The 25,067-nt window shown below is 43.4% G+C and overlaps 1 protein-coding gene across 3 annotated transcripts in view; it reads left to right on the top strand.

The window, feature by feature from the left end:
- The window catches only part of DMRT1 (doublesex and mab-3 related transcription factor 1), a 122,012-nt gene extending 98,245 nt beyond the window's left edge, over positions 1-23,767 (top strand). For all 3 annotated transcript variants that reach the window (XM_073806177.1, XM_073806178.1, XM_073806179.1), the window contains one exon: positions 22,618-23,767. In XM_073806177.1, coding sequence (XP_073662278.1) covers positions 22,618-22,772 — 155 coding nt within the window. In that variant the 3' untranslated portion in view covers positions 22,773-23,767. The remainder of the gene's footprint in view (positions 1-22,617) is intronic.
- Positions 23,768-25,067: the final 1,300 nt, after the last annotated feature.

Here is a 25,067-nt window from a genome sequence, read left to right as displayed (position 1 = left end):
CCTGCCCATCTTCTGTGTGACCTGGCTAGTTCAGTGTCTTCCTTTCCAAAGTGACCCTGGTGCCCAGCCCTCTCTGCTCCAGGGACCACTCACCAGGCCACTGAGGACCTCTTTTTAACTGTCTGCCCGTTCTCTTGAGCTTACTCCCAAGTGGAACAGTATTCCAGAAATAATCTTCACTCCCTGCCTGGTCCCCACATTGTCCCTCATTCATCAAGTCCTCTTCTGTAATCAGCCAGCTCTCAACTCCTCTATCGCCATGTTTTCCAAAATGAATGACAAGAACAGGGTGATTTTTCCCTGGTCCTGCTATTTTGAAATTTGAATCTTCTCCACAAACACTGAGAATAATTACTTGTATTTTCGGTTGCATATTCTTTCTCCTCATTTATTCTTTGACCTTTACCTTTTTCTTTATTGGCACTCAGCAGACATCACGGTGCCTGAAGAGGGCTTTGCAGGATGCTCTGTGTAACTCCTAGTTCAGTGCTTCATACAGGGTTATTGTTATTATTTTTACAAAAACCAATATACGCTCATTGGGGAAAAATCAAATAAGATAGAAATATATAAAAACCAGAAGTTTCATAGTAAAGTTTTATAATTTCTTTCATATAGATATTACACATTTTGTATTCCTTCCCTCCCCAGTGTATGTTATGCTGATATACATTAATACCTACAAGAATGGTTATTACATTTCTGTCAAATGCCTCTTTTGGCATCTATCAAAATAACCATGTGGTTTTTCTCTTTTTAATGTAGTAAGTCACATTAATGGATTTCCTAATGTCGAACCATCCTTATATCCCCGGAATAAATCTTACTTGGTCATGAGGCATTATCTTTTTAATACATTGCAGGATTCAGTTTACCTGTATTTATTTAGGACTTTTGTATTTACTCATAAGTGAGTAATGGCCTTTTTTCCTATTTTGTGGTATCTTTATCATGTTTTTTGTCTCATGGTTATAAGCTCATAGGATGAAACAGAAGTTGTTCATCTTTATTCTCTGAAGAAGTTTAAATGACATAGGAATAATCGTGTCTTTGTGTTTGAATGAAATTACTCATAACACCATCTAGGCCTGGGTCTTTTTCAAAATGGGGAATGTCTTGATTAACTCTTCTCTTTTATGGTAATCTATTGGTATCTAATGAACTCTTTTCCTCACTTAATGTTGGCAGTTTTCTTTCTTTGGAGAGAACTCTACATTTCACTTTTATTTTCAAACAGTGATATAAAATTGCTATAACTGTGGTTGGAACACTATACCTGTGGTTATATCCACTTTCTCATGTTTAATGCTTTTCTCTTTGTATGCTTATTTTCTGTTAGATTTTCCCAAAGGTTGGTTTGTTTTATTGGTCATTTCATATCACCATCATATGAGTTTGTTTGTTCATGTATAGATTTTTTTTTTTTCTTTTTGCGGTACGCGGGCGTCACACCGTTGTGGCCTCTCCCGTTGCGGAGCACAGGCTCCAGACGCGCAGGCTCAGCGGCCATGGCTCAAGGGCCCAGCTGCTCCGTGGCATGTGGGATCTTCCCGGACTGGGGCACAAACCCGTGTCCCCCGCATCGGCAGGCAGACTCTAAACCACTGCGCCACCAGGGAGGCCCCATGTATAGATTTTGATTGGCATAACTTAATCTGTTCTTAAAGAGATTTTTGAAATTCTTTATTTCTACATATTTCTTTCAATACCCACTGAAAAAAGTGGATATTTGTGGTAGTGGAGCCAACTGGCTTAAAGAAGTTACTCCCCCGGTGTAGTAAGAAAATGGCAGAACTGGGATTCACACTGAGATCTATCACTTCCTCCCACCCCCCATATTATGCTGCTTCTTGAGGTATAAAGGATGTCTGTGTATTAGCTTGGGGTCTGCTTAGAAGCAGAACTCAAGACAGGACGGACTTGTGTGCTGTAGTGTATTGAATGGTAATTCCAAGTAGGAAGAGTGAGGGCAGGAGGAAAATCCAACATCCAGCTGTGTTACAGGAGTCATGGCGGGCAGCAACAGGTGTTAGATCTGGGACCTTCTGGGGAGCTCCTAGAGAGCCTCTCAGAGTCCTCTACCTGAGGATACTACAGCAGGAGAGGTATTTATCCACAGGCTCCCACTGCCATTGGCTGAGGCATTAAGCCCCCTCACTTCTGATTTGCGCATGTGCTTGAAGGAGCATAGTGTCTGTGGCATCAGAGAAGCCTGGGGGCAGGAAGTAAGTGGCCCACGGTCTACTCTGTACAAGGTGCCGCCACAGGGAGGTGAGTTGAAACTTACACGGAGGATGCCAATAGGATGTTCCTTGGGCTCAAAGGCATCTTTTACAGTCTATTTATAGGAATATCATTGGAACTCACCCGTGACAGTGTGTTTCCCCAACTCTGTTTTCCATGAACGTTAACACACATAGCCACCTACCACTTATACCTTGGATTTGGGGTACTATGAGTTATTTTTATTTCCTTAAAGTCTGAAATTCATTGGGAGAGTGGGATATTATATGGTCCATTTCCAAATGGACTTCCTTTTCATCTGAAACATCTACCAGGGGAAAAGGGGGCCTGGGAGGATTAGTTAAAACTAATGTGTTGAAGATTTTCCAGCAGATTCCAATTTACTGATGAAGTTCCCCATTCTAGAGAAGATTTATTTTGGTTAAGAAAGGCAGAAAAATCACCATGAGAAAGAAGCTGTTTTTACCTTTCTTAACTGAAATATATCTATTTAAAGAAAAGGTGAATTTAAAGGTTTGAGAGAATGTGGTTTGCTTTGGGGCCTAAGCCTGATTTGTGTTCAGATTATTTCATTTTCCTTTGTATATTTGCATAATGGAGTGAAAGGGAATGATTAGTAGTGTTGCACTTTTGTCATTTCTCCTCCAGTATCCTCGCAGTAAGTCCACACATACATGTGGACTTTTTCTTACTTCTGTAGCCTACTCCCCTCTTGCCCGTGCCTCTTTTTTTTTTTTTTTTTTTTTTGCGGTACGCGGGCCTCTCACTGCTGTGGCCTCTCCCGTTGCGGAGCACAGGCTCCGGACGTGCAGGCTTAGCGGCCATGGCTCACGGGCCAGCCGCTCCGCGGCATGTGGGATCTTCCCGGACCGGGGCACGAACCCACGTCCCCCGCATCGGCAGGCGGACTCTCAACCACTGCGCCACCAGGGAGGCCCTGCCCGTGCCTCTTTTGAGAAGAACCAATTTGATAAATAACATGGTAAAATAATACTGATTTTATGTCTTAGTCCTCCTCAGTATTTGCATTTTAAAAGGACATCAGTTTTTATTCTGAAGAAATGAATCTTTAATGGTGGAATTTCAGATATTTTGGTCCTTGGGTGGTGGGCATATTTTAGGGACAGGATCTCTTTCCCCCTGATTCTCAAATTACTCTTTTGTAAATAACCACCTCTTTTGTATACATGGAACCCAGTCTGCTTCAAGCACCTTGGTTGTTACTGAAGAGCTTTAAATTTGCCTTTATTCCAAATACCATATTTGTGACCCTCTCATAATATCACATACTTATAATAACATGGTATGTGTCACAAAACGTTGCTATTTTATAATGTTTCAAACATAGACATTATAGTATATTTTTATTCTAGTTGTCAGTTGTTTGCTTTGGAAGGTGTATGACTACTTATTAACAAGATAATTTAGTAAACTAGTGGCCTAATGTACACACCCGAAAATGACTAACTTAACCTAAGGAATTGTCCTCTGATAAAGACCTGCTGTATTAAAACAAATTGGGAATAATAATGATACCCACTGCACATTTTATCAGTGAGTTAGATCTTTTGCGAAGTAAAAGTTTCAAAAATCAAAATAGTTTAATTAGTTTATATCAACAATATAACTACTGTAGTTAATGTGTTTTTTCTTTCATTCTAGTTTGCAGTCAGCCATTTCATACTCCCATCAAGATGAAACTTGCTATACAGCTGTCTTTTGTACTTTGTTCATCTAAAAAGCACTCTTTAAGTCAGAGATTTAAAAGAGAAAAAAGTTATTTCCAAAAATAACTTTGGAAAACTGGTTTTTGAGAACATGATTCTGAAAGTACAGTTAAAATAACTTTTTTTTTTCTTAACTGGATAGAACATTGCTGTTTTGATTTTCTCTGTAATTCCTGACAAGGTTTATTTTTTGAATACACATGCGTATTTTTCCACCAGTTGTAATCTTGGTGTGTGAACTGTGCTATGGCCTACTCTTCCCTTATCTCACTTATTTTAACAATTGCATCAAGAGCTAAACTCTTAATATGTCATTTCAGACTTTTTGCTATGAGGATATGTGTTTTTGTAGAAATACATAGTTTGCTTGGCTTTTTAACGTAAGGGGGGTCATCATAGTGAACAGATGGTTGTTCAAATCTACTTTTTTCAATCAACAGTTGGTCTTAAAGACCTTTCATGTTGGTGCATGTAGATCTACTTTGTTCTTTTTAACTGGCATGTACTATTTCAAAGTTTGGAAGGATCATAGTTTATTGGTTAATTTCCTTCTTTATTGACAATCATGTTTTAAATGCTGCAGTCTCCTTGTACACAGGTGCTGGTGTTTTTCTGGGGAGATGCTAGGAAGGGACATTTCAAAGAAGCCTGCATTTTAGATTGTGTTAAATACTGCCAAATTACCCCCCAAGACTGGCCGCACTGGTTTTATGTTCCTGGCAGCAGTGCATGAAAGTACCACTTTCTCCCAAACCTCTGCTAGTGTGATATTTGAATATATACATTGTTGTCTATCTGGTGGGTGGACAGTGGAGTCCAGTGGGTCTTATTTCCATCAGGAAGCCAGAGTACCTCTTGAGAGGCCTTGCAGTAAGGGAGGTACCCTCAGCCAGCATCTGGACAGTGCCTGAGATGCCTAGTGGCTGGACCGTTTCGTCCACCACTTCTCCCTCCTCTCCCCACAAGCTGAGTACAAGAGCAGGTCACACGGGTTGCAAGACAAGCCCCTCCAGTGTAGTCCATCCTCCCTAACAGCCAACTTGTGCTGAATCCCAGTCAGTCTCCCTATAAAAACACCAGCTCATATGCACAAGCAGAGGTGCTTGGAAAGACTAACAGTTTCCATCTCTTGTAGCTGAGTTCTCCTTGCTAGAGGATCTCGTCTTGGAGAAAACAGACCAAAAAACAGGAGAAGGCAATTCTGCCTGCTTTCTTGTTGACATAGCGTGGGGGACAGTTATATTTCCACTGCTGTCTCCTTTGTAAGAAAAGTTGAAGATGTGTCCTCTCTCTGTAATAGGCGTGTGTCCAGGTCTGCGAGGTCGTATTGGGCAATAGTTCAGATTCACACAAAAAAGCAGTGATTGACACTCTTCTAAGGACTGGATTCATAGACTGAGCCAATCGAGATATCAAATAAATTATAGTGTTAGGAAATTCATTGTGAAAAGTTAGCTAATGATCAGATTTCAGCCAAGTCTCCCAACAAAGTCAGCGATTGATTGTGAGGCAGAGGCTGTCACATGTCACCAGAAGGTCCTCTTCTGTATCAGCACAGAGATGGAGGAGGTGAACCTCCTGTTCAGTGGCTGAATCCCAGTGACTGGGAAAAGCTTAGTACATTATTGACAGAGAGAATGTTAATGTCTCCACTAGGGAAGAAAGGTCTCCATATCTTCAGGAGTAATCACTTGATACTGAATTAGTTCTGTTTTGTACTTGATTAATTCTGACTTTAAGTAGGCACTTAAGCCTTTAGAGGTTAAAAGAAATGGAAATTTCAGAAGTCGTTAACACAAAGGATTTTAGTTCTGAGAGAGCAGTTTGAAGCCACTGAGCTCAACCCCCTCACTTTATAGATGTGGAAACTGAGGCCCCAAACATGACTCGCCCAAGGGACTGTCTAGTTTTACAAATTCCGTAGAATCCAGGAGTGTATTACTGTACTGCTAACCGTCCCGACGCTCTGGTTTTAGATCTGAGCCTGAACTGGACTGTGTTAGCTTTGCTGATGGATAGGTTTTCCCGCTGGTGGCCCTGGTCAGGCCCTGTGGCGTTTCTGTTAGATGTATCAGGAGCCCTTGATACTGCTGACCGGGAGGTGCTGGAGCTTGCTGGGGTGACTGGTTCATTTTTCACTGTCTCTATCCTGCCTTCATGGAAGGTCATAGGAGGTGGAATTGGGTAATTACTTATCTACTCTGAAAACCCTCCTGTATGGATCGGCCCAGAATTCAGCCCTCTTGTGCCCCTTTGTGCTCAGTGAACGTGAGGCCTATGGGAAGGATCCACCTGGGAGCCCACCTACACCCTGCTGTCCTTCCTCCAGGTGTGCACTTTGCTGAACTCGTCATCATTATCTTAAATCAGATGAAGGGAAAAGTAACACTTTTATATGAGTAGGGGTCTTCTGTGCCCCTTTCTTCTCCCCAGGCCAATGTAACTTGGGAAAAATAAGACCCCCTTTTTGAAAAAACGTTTATTTATTTATTTATTTGGCCACGTCGGGTCTTAGTTGCGGCACATGGGATCTTCATTGCGGCATTGGGATCGTTCAGTTGTGGCATGCGGGATCTTTAGTTGCAGCATGCAGGATCTGGTTCCCTGACCAGGGACCGAACCTGGGCCCCCTGCCTTGGGAGCATGCAGTCTTAGCCACTGGACCACCAGGGAAGTCCCTAAGACCCCTTTTCTTGATATCACTCTTTTTGATATCTTGGTGTCTGGTTGCTCTCAGATTCCCAGATCCTATGGTTCTGTTTCCGACTCTCCTAGCAGAGGCCTGGGGGTCTTGGTAGAAGTCAGCATCCCCCCACGGCCTCTGGCAGCCTCCCTGCTGGCCCAGGAGAGACCATCCCTCCTCTGTGCTCTGCTGTTTCGGAGCTCAGAAGGCTCTGCAACAGGGGGTCGCCTTTGAAGAGGCTGCAGGGTTCTCCCAAGTGTCTCCTACTTTACTTTCTGAAACACCTGATAGGTAGCAAATGGATACCTTTCCCCAGCCCTTCACTCCACTGAATTACATGTTGGGTCCCTGAAATCTCTTTTGCTCGGAAAGTAGATTGAAAAGATATGGGAGTTGGGACCCCCGGGTAGCTGCTTTCCTGGATTCATTTTCAAAAGGCAAACCTGCAGCTCAGGTGATGCTTGGGCTTCAAAGCTGTCTTCTTCAGCAAAATCATGGTTTTCTGGAGGGGAGCTTGGGCAGCAACTTTGTGAATATGAAGAAGCGGAGGGCTCATGGCAGAGGGCTCCCTGGGTCGTGTCAGCAGAGTAGCCCGCGTGAGAAATCAAACCGGTAAACCCATCGTAATGTACCGCGACCTTGTGGTGGACAGTCCCAGGTTCAAGTCCTGAGTACAGAGTCTGGCTCTGACTCTCAGCACTTGTGTGACCTTGGATGTGAATCACCCTCTCTGAGCCTCAATTTTTCTAAATTTGCCAAATGAGGATATTAATGCCCACCTCCCCAAAGGGTTTTTGTGGAGATGATAAGTACAATGCCTGGAACATGATAGGGGCTCAGTGAATGATAGCGATGATTATTAATAATTATGCTAATAAATAATGTGGGCTGAACCTCATTTCACAGGCCTGCTTACCTAAGTCAGCACTTAGCAGCTCCTGCTGGGGCCCGTAGTCCATCCTTCCTAAGGAGTCCTGTTTCATTGCCCCAGGGTCTGCCAGCCTGCACTCAATAAAGAAAGCAGTTTACTCCTACAGTGCAGGAGCAGAGAGCGGTGCTCCCGGCGGTGGCCTGTTTTCTTTGATTTCCTTTTATCCTTGCTTTCTGTCTTTTATAGCACTTTTTATTACTATGAAAACAGCACATGTTTATTAAAGCAAATGAAAACCTGTGATACCTGATAGTCTGTTATTTCACAAAAGGTTCTAAGGACTTTTTAAATAAATGGATGACCTTGGTTGAGCACTATAAAAAATTTCCCCCTTAACCACCAACCACATTCATTAGCTAGTGCTAATGTTGGTGTCTTTTGTTTTTCTCACAATTTTATCTGGTTCAGTGTTACAAATAGCAATATTTCCTAACGAAAATAATTAGAAGTTCATTTTATTCTCTGCTCTGACACGTACAATCCTGGAGCCTCATGGAAGCACTAGAAAACATGAGACTTGCTGTTAGCCGAAAATAACAGTCTTATAATGTCAGTTCTTTAAATACCAGCCGTTTTCTGGTTAGCCCAGGACTACATTCTAATTAAGCTCCTGGAAAGCAAGCGGAGGGGAAGCTGATTATCACCTTGAGATTCTCGTACTGGTAGATAGATACTTTGAAAGGCTGTGACACCATTCAAGGGTGGGGATGCAGACCAGGCTGGGACCAGAACCTTACTCAGCAAGGATGCGTCTTTTCCCTAAATTAGGGAAACCTGACATAGTAAAAGTAAAACTCTAGGATCCACCCACTTAATAGCAGTACCTTCTGTATACTGAGTGGTATAGGCAACACTTTAGAAATTTGCTCTGCCCCAAAAGGTGACATCTCTGCAATGTCCAGAAGCCACCGCTTTGAAATGAGGATACCAACAGGAGGTTAGAGCCCGAAGCCTGAGTTCACCTCTTGAGTGAAGTAGTTTAACTGGATGCCTTTCATCAAGAGTAAACTCTTGAGAGAGTAAGCAGTAAACTGAGAGAATAGAACTGTGTCTGGAGGGGTTGGGGGGAGGGGTAAGGTGTCATTTGGCAGAGAGGAGACCAGGGGAGAGGATCAGGGAGCACCGGATACCTAAGAACAGAAAAGAAGTGCACAGAGGTGAGGGAGGCGCAAAGGGTCAGGTAAAAGGGTAACTGAGAAACAATTCACCTTCCTCCTGATTTTGCTTCAGATGGTGCCCGGTGTACCTGTGAAGTACTTACTGCTCCCTTATTATGGAAAGGGAAAAGCAGAGGAAGGAATAGTGTTGACTGAATATATTTTAGTTGTAATGACGACAGCCCTTAACATTATTGTTTTCCATGAACGAATGTCCAGAACTGAGGTGTATAGTGTTCAGTTATTGCCCACAGTCACATCACCAGTAAGAATCTGCTCCCAGGTGTCTCTGATTACAGGTGTCCCTGGTTTTTTCCCTATGAAAACAGAGACTTGTTTTATTCATGGCTGTATTCGCTTCATCTACGATGGTGCTGGGCACAGAGCAGATGCTCAGGACATATTCCATGAATTAAGTAACCAGTTGACACCACACTGCCTTCTTTAATGCTTGAGAAGAATGTTAAGACATAAAGAGGACCAGCGGTAGTCATTGTGTTCCTGGGCACTCAGCTCCCTAAGAGGTCTCTTCCAACACCTTGAATATGAAACAAAGCATGTTCTGAAACTTACGCTTTCAAAATTACGGTGTAATCAAAAGGCTAGGCAGCACATAAACTTGACAGTTGATGTAATTTAAATAATGTTTCTGATCCCCAGGAAGCTTGCAGATAACTGTGGAAAGCATTTCCACATGTAAATTTGCCAGTTTTGAGATGAGCTGGTGCCTTCTGCAATGAGCAGGTTCCTTGAGCTTGAAGGAGCAGAGGTCGCCATTTGGTACTTGGTTGCCCTTTGCTCTAAGCTTTGAGGGCAGCCAGTAATGCTGCGAGTGCCGGACTTTCGCTCTTGTTTTCAAATTAAAGATTTAATTACAGTCTTCACTGAAGATGAACCAAGTGTGAAAATACCTGATCTACTTGGAATGTGGGATCGAGGAGGAGTGTGTGGGTTGGAATCAGTGCCTGGGCTCTTAACTGCTTTCAACAGTAGCACTAAGGGTGCGATCAATTATGTTGTGGCCAAATGCTGGCCTGTTGGTTAGTCAGAGTCAGTGAAATTTATATTCTTCTTTATCATTTTTTTAAAGCTGAAAGGTTTTTTTCTTAGTAGTTACTCTGATAGACTACAGACTTAAATCTGCAAGACTTCAAAGGTTTGAAAGATACGCGTCTTTGAAATTTGTGGAGACTTGGCTTTGTAGATCAGTACGTGGTCATTTTGTATTAATGTTTCAGGTGTGCTTGAGAAGAATGTGGATTGGCTCATTGTTGGGGCCAGAGTTGTATGTCCATCTGTAGAATCAACTTTATTTATTGTGTTGTCACATCTTCAGTTAGTCAGTCAGTCAGTCATCAACCAATCAACAATAATGAAAGCAATCTATGCAAAATCTGTCCAACGACACCATATTACCTATTTTTTTTTAAGGTCGCAGTTTTATAAGCTTCTTTTGTTCTGGAGAAAAAAATGTCTGTATACTGTTCAGTCTTCCAGATTCTGTCCTTCTGGTATTTCTGTCAGTGTCCAGAGTGAAGTTACATCCATCCAAGGACTGAGTTTAAGGATAGATTCATGAGGTCACATTAACTTGCCATCACTGAACAGTGATCTCTTTTGCATAAATGAATTTTCCAAACAACTCATAATTCCTCCTGTGACTGCCAAAGTTCTCTGCCTCCCACTCTCTGATGACAGACGTTTACAAAATGGATTCTCTTCTTTCTCGCCTTCAGTATGCTGAACCTTTCTTGAGGGTTCAGGTTCATTGTCATAGAGATCTATTTCTGTACTCTCAGCTCTTCAGAAGTCTCCATAGGTGTTTATTTAGAAAGAAACATCTTGTTAGAGACATGCTTCTGGAAGAATAACTAACTGGCCGTACTGGGATAAATTAAGATGAAGTAGAAAAGACTGGACAGGGCAACCAGATGCTAGCAGATGAGGGTAACCGGAAGGGAGGGAGATGCAGGAGGGCTCTGTGCAGTTCAAGAGAGGGGGACAGAACAGTGGCTTAGGTTGGGGGGTGGGTCTGAGAGAGCCTGAGCTGCAGGTGATGTGGGCATGCGCAGGACCCAAGAGAGGAGAAGATGGTGGGTTCAGTTCTAAACAGGTGAGGTTCCATTGCAGGAAACTCACCCAGGTGGAGATGTTCAGCCAATATTTCATATACAGAAGTGGTTCTCAGTGAGAAATCGGGGCAAGAGATAGGAATCGTGAAGTCATTTGCAAGGAGGTGATGTTTAAAGCTTATGTGGGTGAGAGGACCAAGTGGAGTAGTTTGGAGAGTCTGTGTCTAGGGTTGGTGTTGGGGAAGGATGGTCCAGGGGGGCAGAAAGCCTGGAGGGCAGCTGAGGGGGATGAAGGGGAGAGGACATGTTAGGTGTCAGTGGTTTTGAGCAAAGAGGGAAAGACTGCAACAGGCCATTGGCTTTGGGGACCAGCAGGCTATGGGTGACCTTGAGAAAGCTTTTCTGGGAGTGAAACAGCTACCAGTTTGCCAGGCATAACCCAGTGAGGAGTGGGCAGTGGGCCAGTTCTTCACTTAAGTTTGGTGATGATAAAACAGAGACTGGGTGGTAGGTCAGGGTTGGGGAAGAGAGGATGCAGTGCAGGAAAGGATTAGTGTAAAAGGACCAAAAGACAAAATCCCACACTTCACACCCCTTAGGATGGCTATTATTAAAAAACAAACAAAAACCCCAGAAAATAACCAGTGTTGCTGAAGATGTGGAGAATCGGAACCCTTGTACATTGCTGGTGGGAATGTAAAATGGTGCCCCTGCTGTGGAGAACTGTATGGTGGTTCCTCAAAAACTTAAAAATAGAATTAACATATGATCCAGCAATTCCACTTCTGGGTATACACACAAGAAAAGTGACAAGAGGGACTTGAACAGATATTTGAACACCAGGGTTCATAACCAGCATTATCCCCAAGAGCCAAAAGGCAGACACAACCCATATGTCCACTGATAAATGCCTGAGTAAACAAAATGTGGGCTGTACTTAGAATGAAATGTTATTCAGCCTGAAGAAGGAGTGAAGTTTTGCCACACGCTGCAACATGGATGAACCTTGGAGACATTATGCTAAATGTAATAAACCAGTCACAGAAAGACAAATACTGTATGCTTCCACTTATATGAGGTACCTAGAGTAGTCAGATTCATAGAACCAGAAAGTAAAAGGGTGGTTACCGGGGGCCGGGCAGAGGGAATGGGGGGAGTTATTGTTTAATAGGTGCAGAGTTTCAGTTTGGAAAGGTGACAAAGTTCCGGAGATGGTTGGGTAGTTACGGTTGCACAACATCGTGAATATATGTAATACTGCTGAACTGTACACTTCACAGTGGTTAAAATGGTAAATTTTACATGATGTGTATTTTACCACAATAAAAAAAAATTTCCTTAAGCAGAAAACAAAATCCTGAAAGGAGACCAATTTTTTTGACCATTGGGAGGAAGAATTAAATGAAAGTCGTCTTATACTTTGATAAATACCTGCCGGTGTTGGTTTCCTTCATTTAGTTCAGAGCTGAGCTTGGTTGACCAGCACCAGCAGGTCCTGCCCAGAAGCTTCTCGCCCAAAGAGAACATGGGTTGTTCTGAGAAGTCCCTAAAAAAAGGCTACAGTTAAGTTTAGTTTCAGACAGGATGTAGTTGGGGGGAGGAAGGAAAATCTTTTCTTGAAAGCAAACTAAAATACTTGTCAAGACGTGAGGTCTTCTCTCCTGAAACAATTAAAAAATACCATAAACCCCTGGAGAGGGGAGGGCACAATCACATTCCCTGAATGCCTTATATCACCCACAGATTAAACCTTTTTAGCACTGAAGTCCCTTCTTGGGATCTAGTTGAACAGAAGGCATTTTAAACAAATAGAAAAATGTTTTAAGAAAGACATATATGATTTGTTTTTTTAGCAGTTGGGGTCTTATGCAAAGTGTGTAAATACTCTTTAGGAAAAGCATAGTTCGTGCTACTTTCTTGTTTCTCTTCACCCTTAACATGGACCATTCCAAAAGAGCGTATTCTTGAGCCTGTAATCTGAACTATCTTACCCACCCATGATGGCTGTGTTGTAATTAGGAGGTAAAACAACCTGTGTGACTGAGTAAGCATGTATTCTCCTGTCTGGAAATGCCTGGAATTTTCTATCCTGATTGATTTCATCTGGTATATGTTATTTAAATGTGTCCTGGTGTTTGCTTCCTTCTTCTGTACCAGAGAAAAATAGTAATAATTACTCATTTTAAATTTCCTGTAACCCTAGTTAGAAAGAAAGAGAAGGAAAAGTTGGCATAGTATTAATAGCCAATACTGGTGGAGTTTTGCGTTTGTTTTTTTTTTTTTGAAGAAGGCATCATCTCCTGATAGTAAAAGTAAAATAATTTACTGGACACAGTCTTCTACCCTGCTACTAGCATATCATTTGGGGCACAGTATTTCTTTTCAAATTATAAGCTGCAACTTTTACACAAGTTCTACTTGTGAAATGGCTTGTGAACTTTCTCTTTTATTCATTTCATTGCAAAGTATCTGAATTTTTTTTAACATCTTCATTGGAGTATAATTGCTTTACAATGGTGTGTTAGTTTCTGCTTTATAACAAAGTGAATCAGTTATACATATACATATGTTCCCATATCTCCTCCTTCTTGCGTCTCCCTCCCTCCCACCCTCCCTATCCCACCCCTCTAGGTGGTCACAAAGCAGGAGCTGATCTCCCTGTGCTATGCGGCTGCTTCCCACTAGCTATCTGTTTTACATTTGGTAGTGTATATATGTCCAAGCCACTCTCTCACTTTGTCCCAGCTTACCCTTCCCCCTCCCCATATCCTCAAGTCCATGCTCTAGTAGGTCTGTGTCTTTATTCCCGTCCTGCCTCTAGGTTCTTCATCACCTTTTTTTTTTTTAAGATTCCATATATATGTGTTAGCATATGGTATCTGTTTTCCTCTTTCTGACTTACTTCACTCTGTATGACAGACTCTAGGTCCATCCACCTCACTACCCATAACTCAATTTCATTTCTTTTCATGGCTGAGTAATATTCCATTGTATATATGTGCCACATCTTTATCCATTCATCTGCCGATGGACACTTAGGTTGCTTCCATGAAAGAGTTCCTCAAAGCCATACGGCTGAAGCTGCACATTGTACATATTTTGTTAAGCAGCATGTTTTATCAGAGATGATGTAATTCCACAGTGAAAGGCTGACTGCAGGCTGGTGGATTAGCTGGAAACCGAGCTGATTTCGGGCCCCAGGTGAGAAAGCAGCTGCATTCCCTCTCCTCATGCCTGGCTCTCCTGGCAGTGGTGTTGACTCCAAAACGTTAATCTTTTTTCTTAGTCTTAACAAGAGTCCCATGAAGGTGGAGATTTTCATCACACATTACCCTTTAAGGTTGAAGCATCTGTGATTCTTTCTTCTCAGTGTGAAGGAAACTCTCAGCAAAGCTACTTTAAAAATGTCTCTTGTTGCAAAATATCTGGACAGAGCCAACCTAGTTTCTAGGCTGGCGAATGCCACAGCCTGCTTTGCGGGTTTGATTTCTTTTGTATCTGAGAAAACCGCTTTCCCAGAATCAAATGGGAACTCTCTTCCAGAGGTGACTTGTGGAGCCTCTTGTTAGCCTGGTCTGCCTTGGTTTCTGAGATGATCACACACCTGTTTAAACTCTGTTTTCAAATGCAGTTGCACCTGTGACCACCCAGCCATGGTACCATATGTGGTTTGCGTTGCAGAGTCCCCAAGGCACGTGGTCCTGCGGACTCGTCCAGAACCAGGCTCTCTGGCTGAGGTCACGCCTCAGGGTGTGTTTGATGTGGCTTTTCTCCTTGTGTCGGTGCCCAGAGTCCTTCCAATAAATACAGACAAAATTAGACAAAGCCTTTGCACTTTAAAATCGTCAAAACTGGCTTTAGACTTGAGACTCTCTTTGCCAGTGTGTGGGGTAGCCCTGTTTTGTGGTGGCAGCATGTCTTGTGAAGACCACATTCCATGGGCTTTCTCACTCCCCTATCCATTATTAAGCACCTGCTGGGTACACTGCACTGTGCTAGGTAATGTACAGTAGATGTTCTTGGCCAAATTTCAGTTTACCAGGTGTTAGTGTTTTATCCAATAGACTTTCTGTTTCTTTCTCGAGGAGGTTCCCCTTGCTCTGCTGGTTCAGCCAAGTCCCTTCCCCTTTGGCCCAGCCTCAGGTAATGTCATGTGTACCTGAAGTCCTGGGAGAAAACACAATATAACAGGCTTGGGTTTCAGTTCGCAATTCATCTTCACTTTTAGCCTTCTGCTGTGTAACGAAGGACGAATAAAGTAAAGGTCACCTTTCTCTGAACACTGAAACTGAAACTTATCTGAAAACATTCAGGGAGGTTTGAGCTGTGTTGACACTAACTCTTTTTTTTTTCTTTCCCAACCAGTGTTTAATAAAAGTCTTACTAATTTCTTGGTCCTGTCTTAGGCAGTGGAGGACAGAGACTAAATCACACTCCTTCCTTAGGGAAGTGCACAGACTCAGGCCAGGGGAGAGGAGTCTTCACGTTTACACATGATTTTGTCATTTATCATCTCTTCTATCCTCGGAGCAACTTTGTGAAATGCGTCATTATTACCTCCTTTTACAGTGAGAGAAATTGATGCTCAGAGGTGTTTACTGAGGTGCCACGTCTGACGGCAGAGCTCATGGTCTTTCCACACGTGTTCTCAGGTGGCCACTGTTGGGAGCTTGGCCCGGGAGCAGGACCCCCTCAGCCTTCCTGCCCTTGTCAGTACACATATGTGGTGGGAAAATGGTCTGCCTCTTCAGAGAGGAGAAGCTGGACCAGAGATGACAAGCGCTCAAGAAAGACTAAGCAGGGCAGGATGGGTATAGATGGGGGCAGCTGAGGGGAGTGATGCTAGGAATAGAGCTCAGTTTGGACCACATCCAGTGCTGAGGTGCTGCGTCTGTGGGACACACATGTGGGTGACCAAATGGTACAGCTGTGTACAATGGTAGTGTGGGCTTTTCAGATGCATCGGGCTTAATGGGGCCCCAAAGCTCGGTGTGGAACCATCCTAAGTGCTGTACTGTGTCCCCATTGTACAGCTGAGGAGACAGAGGCATGGAGAGGGTAAGGCACTTGCCCAAGGTCTTCGGATAGTAAGAGAGGATCTTCTGGCAACACCCATACACCTTGCCCTAGCCCTGCTTTGTCGCCTTGTGACTGAAGGTCAGCTTCTGGTACCCCAGCAAGCCTCATCCCATCAGGGCTCCAGGTACCCAATAGTTGTAGATTAGGAACAATGAGACCCCTACTTCTTTGGGGACATTGAAGCCTGTACCTAGTACTTCCCAGAGTTTTCAACTTTTAGGACGAACTTAGGCTCAAAAGGAAGATTCTTCCTGCTTTCAAATACTGCTGCCTGAAGGAATGGTTGGCTTGATCATTGGATAACAACACTATTTTTGGTCTGGTATGTCCAGAGGTATTCTGCTGCTTCATTTTGATTGGACACCTCTTGTCAAAAAATGAAAAAGCCAGAGCTTATGTAACGAGGGACCTGTTGTCCAAATGAGGACCAGGTCATTTGCCTCCTGGATTTGACACTCTGGCTGTCATGTAGGCCCCAAGTGAAGTAAAATGGGTATCCCTGGTTCCTGGCTCTCTCAAGGCACACTATGTGTGGCCTGGAGGGAACAGATCTTGTGCTAAATACTGACTGGATGCTGGCACCTTCAAAGGCAAGGATCTTCTAACGTGAAGACACTGAAATGGAAGACAAAGGAAGTAAAGAAACTACTATGTACTCAGTGATGATCACAGTGACCTGTTGTTAGCCTCATTTTACAGATGAGGAAACTGGTGTTTACGTTCATTGCCCAGGTAGTTTAGGGGATTTCTTCGAGGTCGGTGTTGTGGTTATTTCAGTGATGAGGAAAATAGAGCAGCATTAGTCAGTGTGACGATTTATCTCAGAATGTTGTCATGAAAGTGAAGAAAAGGCCACACTATGTTTAGGTTTTGTTACTGAGTATATTTTGGTTAAAACACAGTGAATTAGAGGATCTTTGAATCTGGGATTGTGTGTTTCCAGTGCTGCCTTCATGGATGACACATGTCAGCTGAGCCAGTCATAAGGAATTACCCGTCACATACGCACTTGCTCAGTTCAGAAGGAGTGCAAGAAGAAATATCAGTGAGAAAAGGCTCCACAGCTCACGGTGCCACTTTGGGCGTGAGGGAGCACCCAGGAGCCTTACCACTGCCAGTAGACAAGAGGGTTCTGGGGAGGTGAGGATTGACGACATGCTCAGGGTGTGAGTCCCTGCCAGGGTAGGGCCGCTGTCACAGGCACATCACTTATTCACGTGCTTGCTTTGAGACTCGAGTAGTTTTGGGGACCTGCCCCCGCCCCCCATGGAATAAACAGGGAGTGTGGGATCCCAGCAGCTGCCCTGCCGTGGTCCAGAAGAATCTGTCGTGGAGGGTGGGGGTGGGGGGAAGAGGAGGAATGCCTGCCCCCGAGGTAATCCTGCCCGCGTCCCAGGTGAGGTGGAAGGCTGAACGGGGTCCCTTCTCTTTTCCCTTTTTGTGTGCATTCTTCCCTTCGTGTGTCCGTTGAACTCCGTAGGTGGTAAGGTGGTAGGTGGGGCGCGTTATCCCCTCGTTCCTTAGCAGCAGGGTAGCAGTCTGCAGTTCCAGCAGGGCCAGCCTGTGAGCCCCGGTCCTCACACTGTCTCCCAGGGGCTGCCAAAGGAAGCTTGATAGGCTGCTGTTTGTTTTGAGAATTAAGAAGTTCTAGTGTTATCTTGTGTTGTATCCGTGTTACACATGAAATTTAGAGAGAATGAGGCAGTGTCGATAGTGGTTAAATATGTGCTTTCTGTTATCGGTTCACCTTGTCTGTAAGATGGCTTTTCCTAGAGCTTGCCAAGGCTGTGGCAGCAGGATCAAGGAGGAGGCACTGATCACGCGCCTCTTTCCATCCACAGGAGCTCTCCGTTATGATGGCTTGGCCACTTCTCCCTACACTGTGCACAGGGCTGAGCTGGCCCCTCTCAAAACTGCTGTTAGATTTTAGACTGGCAATTAAGGTAATGTTTTCAGGGAAAGCGTAATCCTAACCAGACTCTCTAGCCACTACGCTTTTGATTACACACAGGTGGACAAAAACACATTTAATTGTTTCAAAGATTATTATGTTTTTGGTAAATTTATAGTAAATGGGGGCGATTAATAAAGGGCTATTTTATTCTCAGCTTGTGGTTTCTAATTACATCAGTTACAGCTTAGCCTTCCTCTTCACTAGCGTGCAGGCATGGACTGGAAAAGAATGAGCTAATCCTTGATAGATCAGGTGGAATAAAGATCTCCATTCATATCTTTACCTTTTATCCCTTCTTCTGAGTGCCAAGAATTAATGCTGTTTGAAAGTACAAGCTGAACCTGCCAAGCTCCGGACAGCTAAGATAATCCTAGTTATTTTAAATGGTAGTGAGAAGGGTAGCAGTTCTACTCTGGAAAAGAGCCTATTGTGAAACATCAAATATCTGCTAAGTGGTATTGATTGGACATGATTTTATTTCCAAACACTATGGTTATCATGAAGCGGAAGAATTCATTGTTTAAGACATTTTCATCAGCTTTTCATCAGACTCTTAGGCTTGCAAACTCGAGGAAACCAAAGAGACCTGTCAGTGTCTAGGTGAAGAGTTGCTAACAGTTGAAGAATGCCACTTGCATTTTTTATTTTTAAAATGGTTTCTTAGTGGGAGCTTAATAGTGTTTAACATCTAGAGGAAGAACAATTTTTTCTCAAGCACGAATATCCTGTTTCTCACACCACTGGAAGAGAATTGTTCGTTCCGGTCCACCGACTCCTAACAGATCATTCAAGTTAAAAGTCAGGGGTCTTTGCAGTGTCAAAAGATTTAGCAGTTAGATTGGGTTTTGTTTTGTTTTTTAGAGAGATGGGTTTGGGGGGGGTGCAGTCTATAATATTTTCCAAAAAGAATATTGGTGGTTAGATGGCATCACTGAAATCATCTTTTTTTCCCCCTCAGCATTGGTAAGAGTGATTATATGTAAGGTTTCTTTGTTTGTTTTAAAATAATAATAAAAGAAAGACCATTTAGCTGCTGTAGACAAATAGGCTAGTAGAGAGAAAACAGATACAAGGTTTGCTGGTTCAAACCAGGGTCAGCCTCAGAGGTTTACCCACCTTTCGTTGTAACAAGAAAAAAGATCAGATGGGCACTTTTTCCTTTTTTTTTTTTCATTTTCTTGCTTTTAAATCTCTCCTTCGGTCTCCAGAAGTCATTTCTTCCATTTCTGTAAATACTGGGAGTCTAGTGATGATTACAGGGTAGCATAATCCTGAATTGTCTGTTGCCTGTGAAAGCTTCCTGTCCCCGGTCCCCAAATCCCACCCCCCAGCGCCAGAGCAAAGCACTTACATCTTCGCTCATGCAAATAGTGGTGTGTTGAGCATCGCCCAGCCAATTATTCTTTCTTTCTTTGGGTTTATTCCCCAGAGTGGAATTACCAGGTCAGAGGGTATGAACAGTTTTACAGTTCTTATTACATGTCACTAGGCTGCTGTCCAGAAAGATTGAACCAATTTCTAGTGCTACCAACAGCGTATCTTTCCCCACAATCCCGTGGACAGTAGGCATTAGCATTTTTACAGAATAATGAAGAGGAACCTTTTGAGTTGAAATTAGCCCTTCTGCAGGGCTCATTAGAATCAACATGCAAAAAAAAGAGAATTTTGCCTTTTTAATTTTTAATTGGTATAAAATGATTTAAAATGATCAGTGGTTATTCTTCCCCCCAGTAAAGTTTAATGAAGCTGCATTTAAATGAAGAGGGTACCTTCATCTTTAAGGATGATAGTAAAATAAATTTTGGACATTAGTCACTAAAATAAACACTACATCTTTGATGCACTTGGAACTGCTTTTATGAGGTGCTACACAAAATGAGTTAAACAGATACTGTCCCTAACTTCAACATTCAGAGACGATGCGAAGCCTTTAACAAAAGTGAAATGAACATGGATTTAAATTTTGAGCGGAGAAAAGCTTTAAGAAATACAGGTATTTTGCAAAACAGGTTGAGTTCATTTATTTGGATCTTCTCCAGAGTGCAGTCATGCATTAAGTATGCTTGGAGCCTCCCTAGTCTATGCAGGTGACCCTCTGCACATCTTCACACCCTCAGGTCAGAGGAATATTTTCCAAGAAAGTACCCACAAGGCAAGTGAGAGCAAAAGGGGGGCTCTCCCAAAGTCCTTTCTTTTGCAGAATTCCCGCCCCTTCCTTTTTCAGTCACAGGTTGGGCCGAATGGGGGAGGCAGGGTGTTTGTGGCTGGGGTGGGAGCATCCCTAGGTCAGCTGTTAACTGTAGGCAGAAGCTCAGAACACGTCTGGAGAACGCTTTGCCTATTCCTTTATAGCCTCTGCATTAAGTTGACAAGGGTCAGTTATTTTACCTCCTCAAACTAACACAGAGATTAGGACGGTTCAGTGGCCAGTGACTAAATGTGACACCCAAGGGTGGGGATGGTGCAGGGGTAAGAACAAGCCAGGAGGTGGGGCTGACCAACGTTGCACTGCCCTTGGCAGCTTCCACAGCGCCTCCTTTGTAAAAACGGGAGAACAATTCTCTCAGTGAATGGTTTGAGGGTTAAATTTACATACTCATTAAAGTAGGTGACATACAAGAAGTAGTAAATGTTCACTCCCTTCTCCATCTCTTCTGTACAGAGAACCTTCTGTCACTGGCTTGAGATGGGGATGAGGGTGGGCAGATTAACGCACAGACTCTGGTTGGCCCTTAGTTGGCTCTCCATATCCTTGTATAGTCACAAGATGTCAGAGCAAAGTCTGCTCTCTGTGTAGATACAACATCCTTGGGCATGTAACACAATTCATAAATTATCTTGGATTTGCAGGGAAATTTAAATCCAGATAACAACTCAAATTTAGTAAGAAGCCTTAATGAACAGTGAGAAAATGAAAGCTTCAGGCTTCCTAGGTTCAAATTAGTACTCTTTTTGTTTAACTTAGTAAATCTAAACACATACTGCCAATATCAAAAGTAAATTGTGGGCTTCCCTGGTGGCGCAGTGGTTGGGAGTCCGCCTGCCGATGCAGGGGACACGGGTTCGTGCCCCGGTCCGGGAAGATCCCACGTGCCGCGGAGCGGCTGGGCCCGTGAGCCATGGCCGCTGGGCCTGCGCGTCCGGAGCCTGTGCTCCGCAACGGGAGAGGCCACAGCAGTGAGAGGCCCGCGTACCGGGGAAAAAAAAAAAAAAAAAAGTAAATTGCTTGTCAGGAAATTACCCACACAGTTTTTCAAATTTTTTAACTTACTAAGTTTTCAGAACATTCCTTTCCTAACTGGATATTGAGGTAGCTATCCCAAACTGTCCATCTGTCTGTCTGTCTGTCCATATGTCACATTAGAAGAACGGGGCTTCCTCAGATAATTTGGTCCAGTGGAGTGGTTAAAGATCCGCTTCTTAAATCCCAGCTCTGTTCTTTTATTTCTGTGTTGTTCCACTAGCTGCAGCAAACCTCGAAACCCATAACAAGCGTAAATAGTGTTCTGTTGTAAAAAGGTCTCTTTTCAGCATGGTAATATACCTTATTAAATTCCAAACATAATAAGTATTGATGGCAAACACATCAGGACCCAGTACAGCTTCTACTATGATTTAGTTCTCTACAAATGACCAGCACTCAGCTCCCAATGCATTTTGCTAATTACATCATAGATTTCCCTATTGATGAACACAAGCTGAATTAACACAGGGGCACTAATGTACCCTTTCACCATTATTGTTGTACAAGAAGCCGTGGCAGATGCTGGCAGTTAGTTACACAAACATTAGTATTAACGATTGGCCATTTGGAATTGGTGACAAACTACTGCCCTGCGGAATCCTGAGGCTGAAACCAATCAGGAAGTTAATGAGGAGAGAAATTACCACTGCAGCTTCCCCTTAATTACATTCACACTAGGCAGGAAGGGAGTTCTGGGGGTGGATCTAAACTCAGCTAAGGTTAAGAAGGTCAGAGACCCTTTTGCTTAAATTTTGTATCTACTGTGGCTTGTAAGGTTGCAAAAATTGTTCAACACATTATTACTTTTGCATCCTTCATATTTAATGTCAGATTCCTAGTGGAGTTTTATGTTTATAGGTTTGCTGTTAAAACCGTTACCTGACTTCTGTTTTAGTGTTGTATAATTCAGTTTCTTTTAATTTTTGGATTTTTTTAAGTTTCCTTCCCATTTACTGCTTTTGACTTTTTAAAAGTTAGGTATGCTTTTAAAAAGGTATGTACACCTTCCCCCAAGTGTTTGTTTCCCTCTGTCCAAGAGAACTAACAGGAAAGTTGATAAGCTATCGCTTTCACTTGCTAGCTACTGAGAAACTAGGGTTACCTGTCAAATGGTGGAAATACATGGGTGGGGTCTTGCTTGGGGTAATTTGTCAGATGGATCATTTGACAAGACTGGTCAAACTATCAGCATCGTTTACATAAAGGGGTGGGGCTCAGTGAAGGGTGGAAATAGTATCCCCAAAGAGGGGGGAGAAGACTGTTTTTTGTTTTTAATGAACATGAAATTGAAACTCTGCTACTTAACTTGCCTCTTCAATTAAATAGATAATACTGTGCAGAAATACTCTTTTTTATTCTAAAGAAGCACTGGGGATTTTAATGAGTGTCTATGAAAACACTTTCAACTCCGAATAGAAATTGCAGAGAGCGCCTTTTTCTTTGTTGGAACCTAATTGCACGGTGAATGTAGAAAGACTAGCCACTTTTAACGCACTCTTCTCCCTCTGTCTCTCCCCACTTCCCAGTATTCTCGCCACCCAGCAGTCAAGACTGTGGCTTGGTTTCCCTCTCCACCAGCTCTTCTGTTAGTAACGACAGCTCAAAGGCAGTGCTCGAATGTGAGTCTGCCTCGGAGCCCAGCAGTTTTGCGGTCACTCCTGTCATCGAGGACGACGAATAATCCGGCACCCTGATGCCTTTGGCCATTCACCTGGAGTGGCAGGTTTATTCCGTTTATACACAGGGTTTGTTGTTAACATTTTGCCTTGACTCACACCAGCTTAACTGTTGAGAAGATGTTTGGTTTATACTCCTTAGAGCTTAGCCCAGAGGCTAGAAGACATTTGGAATAGTTTACTATCTGTGTCTGCCGTCTGCACCAATTAAGTGCTTTGCTCACGGAGTTAAATATTAGTGTTCCTCATTTTTTTATGACACTGGTTTACATGTAGTTTTCAAGAAATACAATAATTCACTCAAGTAAAGCAGTACATTTGCACCTAAATGTGTCAACTACTTTCAGTTTTAAAATGAAATCTTAGGTGCCTCAGATCTTTTCTTGAATTTTAGTATTTTAATAAAAGTGCTAAACCATAAATTTAGCCACGTTCCTGACTGGTGAGAAGAAAAGAACAGAGTTAGTGATTATGTTAGAAATCTGCAGAAGGTTAAATAGAAATAGTGTGTGTGTTTGTGTTGCTGTTAGAAAAGCCTAGCCCCGACGCCATCCCCTCAAATCCAAAACGTGACTGAAATAGTCAGAAGAAAAAATTAATGACTTTAAGAATTGCTACCTTTTCTAAAGGGTAGTTTGAAAACAATACAATTTAAAGTAACCCTAGTAATGCAGAGTTCCTGAGTGTTGTTTCTAGAAAAATATAAGAGTTTATGATGCACATTCTACTATTAAAAAAAATGGATGCAATCTAGATTATTTTGTAACCTTAGGTTGTAATCTGATTTGAAGATAAGTACATCTTTAAAAGTAACTATAGATTTCTGAGTTCATTTTTTGTTAAAAATTGCTAGTGGTGTACTCCTTATGTAACAGAAGCCATCCTGAAATAAAACTAGTCTAAAAAAATTCATTGTTCTGTGTAGTTGCAGCTGTACCTGAAATAAAAATGTTATTGATGACTGAATTTTCTTGTGTGTATATTTGATGAGCGGTATTAAACAGGAAAAAAGAAATTACTTGTATTTTCTTCGCTCTGTGCTTTGAAAACATCTATTTGATTTCACCCCCATCTGTTGTAATCAATAACCTGACCATCTTGTTTTTTATTAAATGCACTTACTCTTAATTTCATCCACCAGTGGTTTTAGAGAGAATAATGTGGAGTTACCTATATAGGTTTGACATTATAAATCACTTCTTGGGGCTGAATCGTATAGCGGTATCGATTGATCCTGATATATCACAGAAATTTACTGTCACTTCTGTTTTCAATTAAAGATACAATCAGTCAGATAATGACTTAATTGGATTTTACAGAAGATTGAGTTTTATTGCCCAGTGCTTTACGAGTTTAGTTAAGGAAGATCATTTTATCACACTTGTCAGGCTGCTGCTACTGCAGCCGTGTGCCCTTCGGGGCGGCTGTAGCTGTAGGTATTGTGACGGCGACTCCGGAGGCTGCCGGGCGCGCCAGGAAGGACTGGGCCGCAGACTCGCCACCTTCAAGGCGTCAGTGGTGGCTTTTTGGAGATGAAGATTCCTTGCTCACCTGCGCACTCGCTGCCCACTGCCCAGGCCCCCTCTATTTCTTTGAATAATCCTGGCTTCTGCGGATCCAGGAGTCTTCCAGTTCCTACTGTTCCAAGATGACCCCAACACACTAATTTTGCCGGGTGTGTTTGATGGAGAAGCTCGGCACGCCCCTTCAACGGGTGTGTGTGCGTGTGTGCCCTCTCCCAGCACAGCTCCCTTCAGTGCCCCTGCGTTTCTGGAAAGCCAGGCGGAGCCCGGAAAAGCGCGCGTGTGTGCTCTCAGAGCCCTGACCGAGCACCCCCTGGGTCCCTGGTGAGCCCGGGCTCCAGTTTCGAAGGCCCTGCGCCTCCCGGCCTCGTACTGCGGCCCGGAGCTCCACTCTGGGCCGTCGGAGCCCTGGGAACCAGGCTTGTTTAGTGGGCCTCCTACGCTCCGAGGGTCCACTGCTTCTCCTGACGCCGAGTTTGGTTCTGAATTCGGGCGCCCGCCGCGCGGGGACTCTTATCGAAGATTCTGCCCAAGAAGGGCTACTCCCAGCGCGAGGACACAGACCTCAGGACCTCAACGGGCCCAGGCGGAGTTGAGGGAAGCTTCGGCTGCTTCTCTCTTCTCCGCCGAATGGCTCCGTTAAAGAGGGACCTGCGGTCTTCCTCCCGCGCCTGGTGGGGTGGAGTGGCCCTGCGACGCTCAGGTTTCCAACAGGGGGCTTATTCTTGACCGCTAGGGAGGAGAGCGCCAGTCAGGCCAAGCCCAAGCGGACTGCGT

Source organism: Tursiops truncatus, chromosome 6 (genome assembly GCF_011762595.2).
Source record: "Tursiops truncatus isolate mTurTru1 chromosome 6, mTurTru1.mat.Y, whole genome shotgun sequence".
NCBI classification, from domain to species: Eukaryota; Metazoa; Chordata; class Mammalia; order Artiodactyla; family Delphinidae; genus Tursiops; species Tursiops truncatus.
This window is presented reverse-complemented; position numbering and strand designations above follow the sequence as displayed.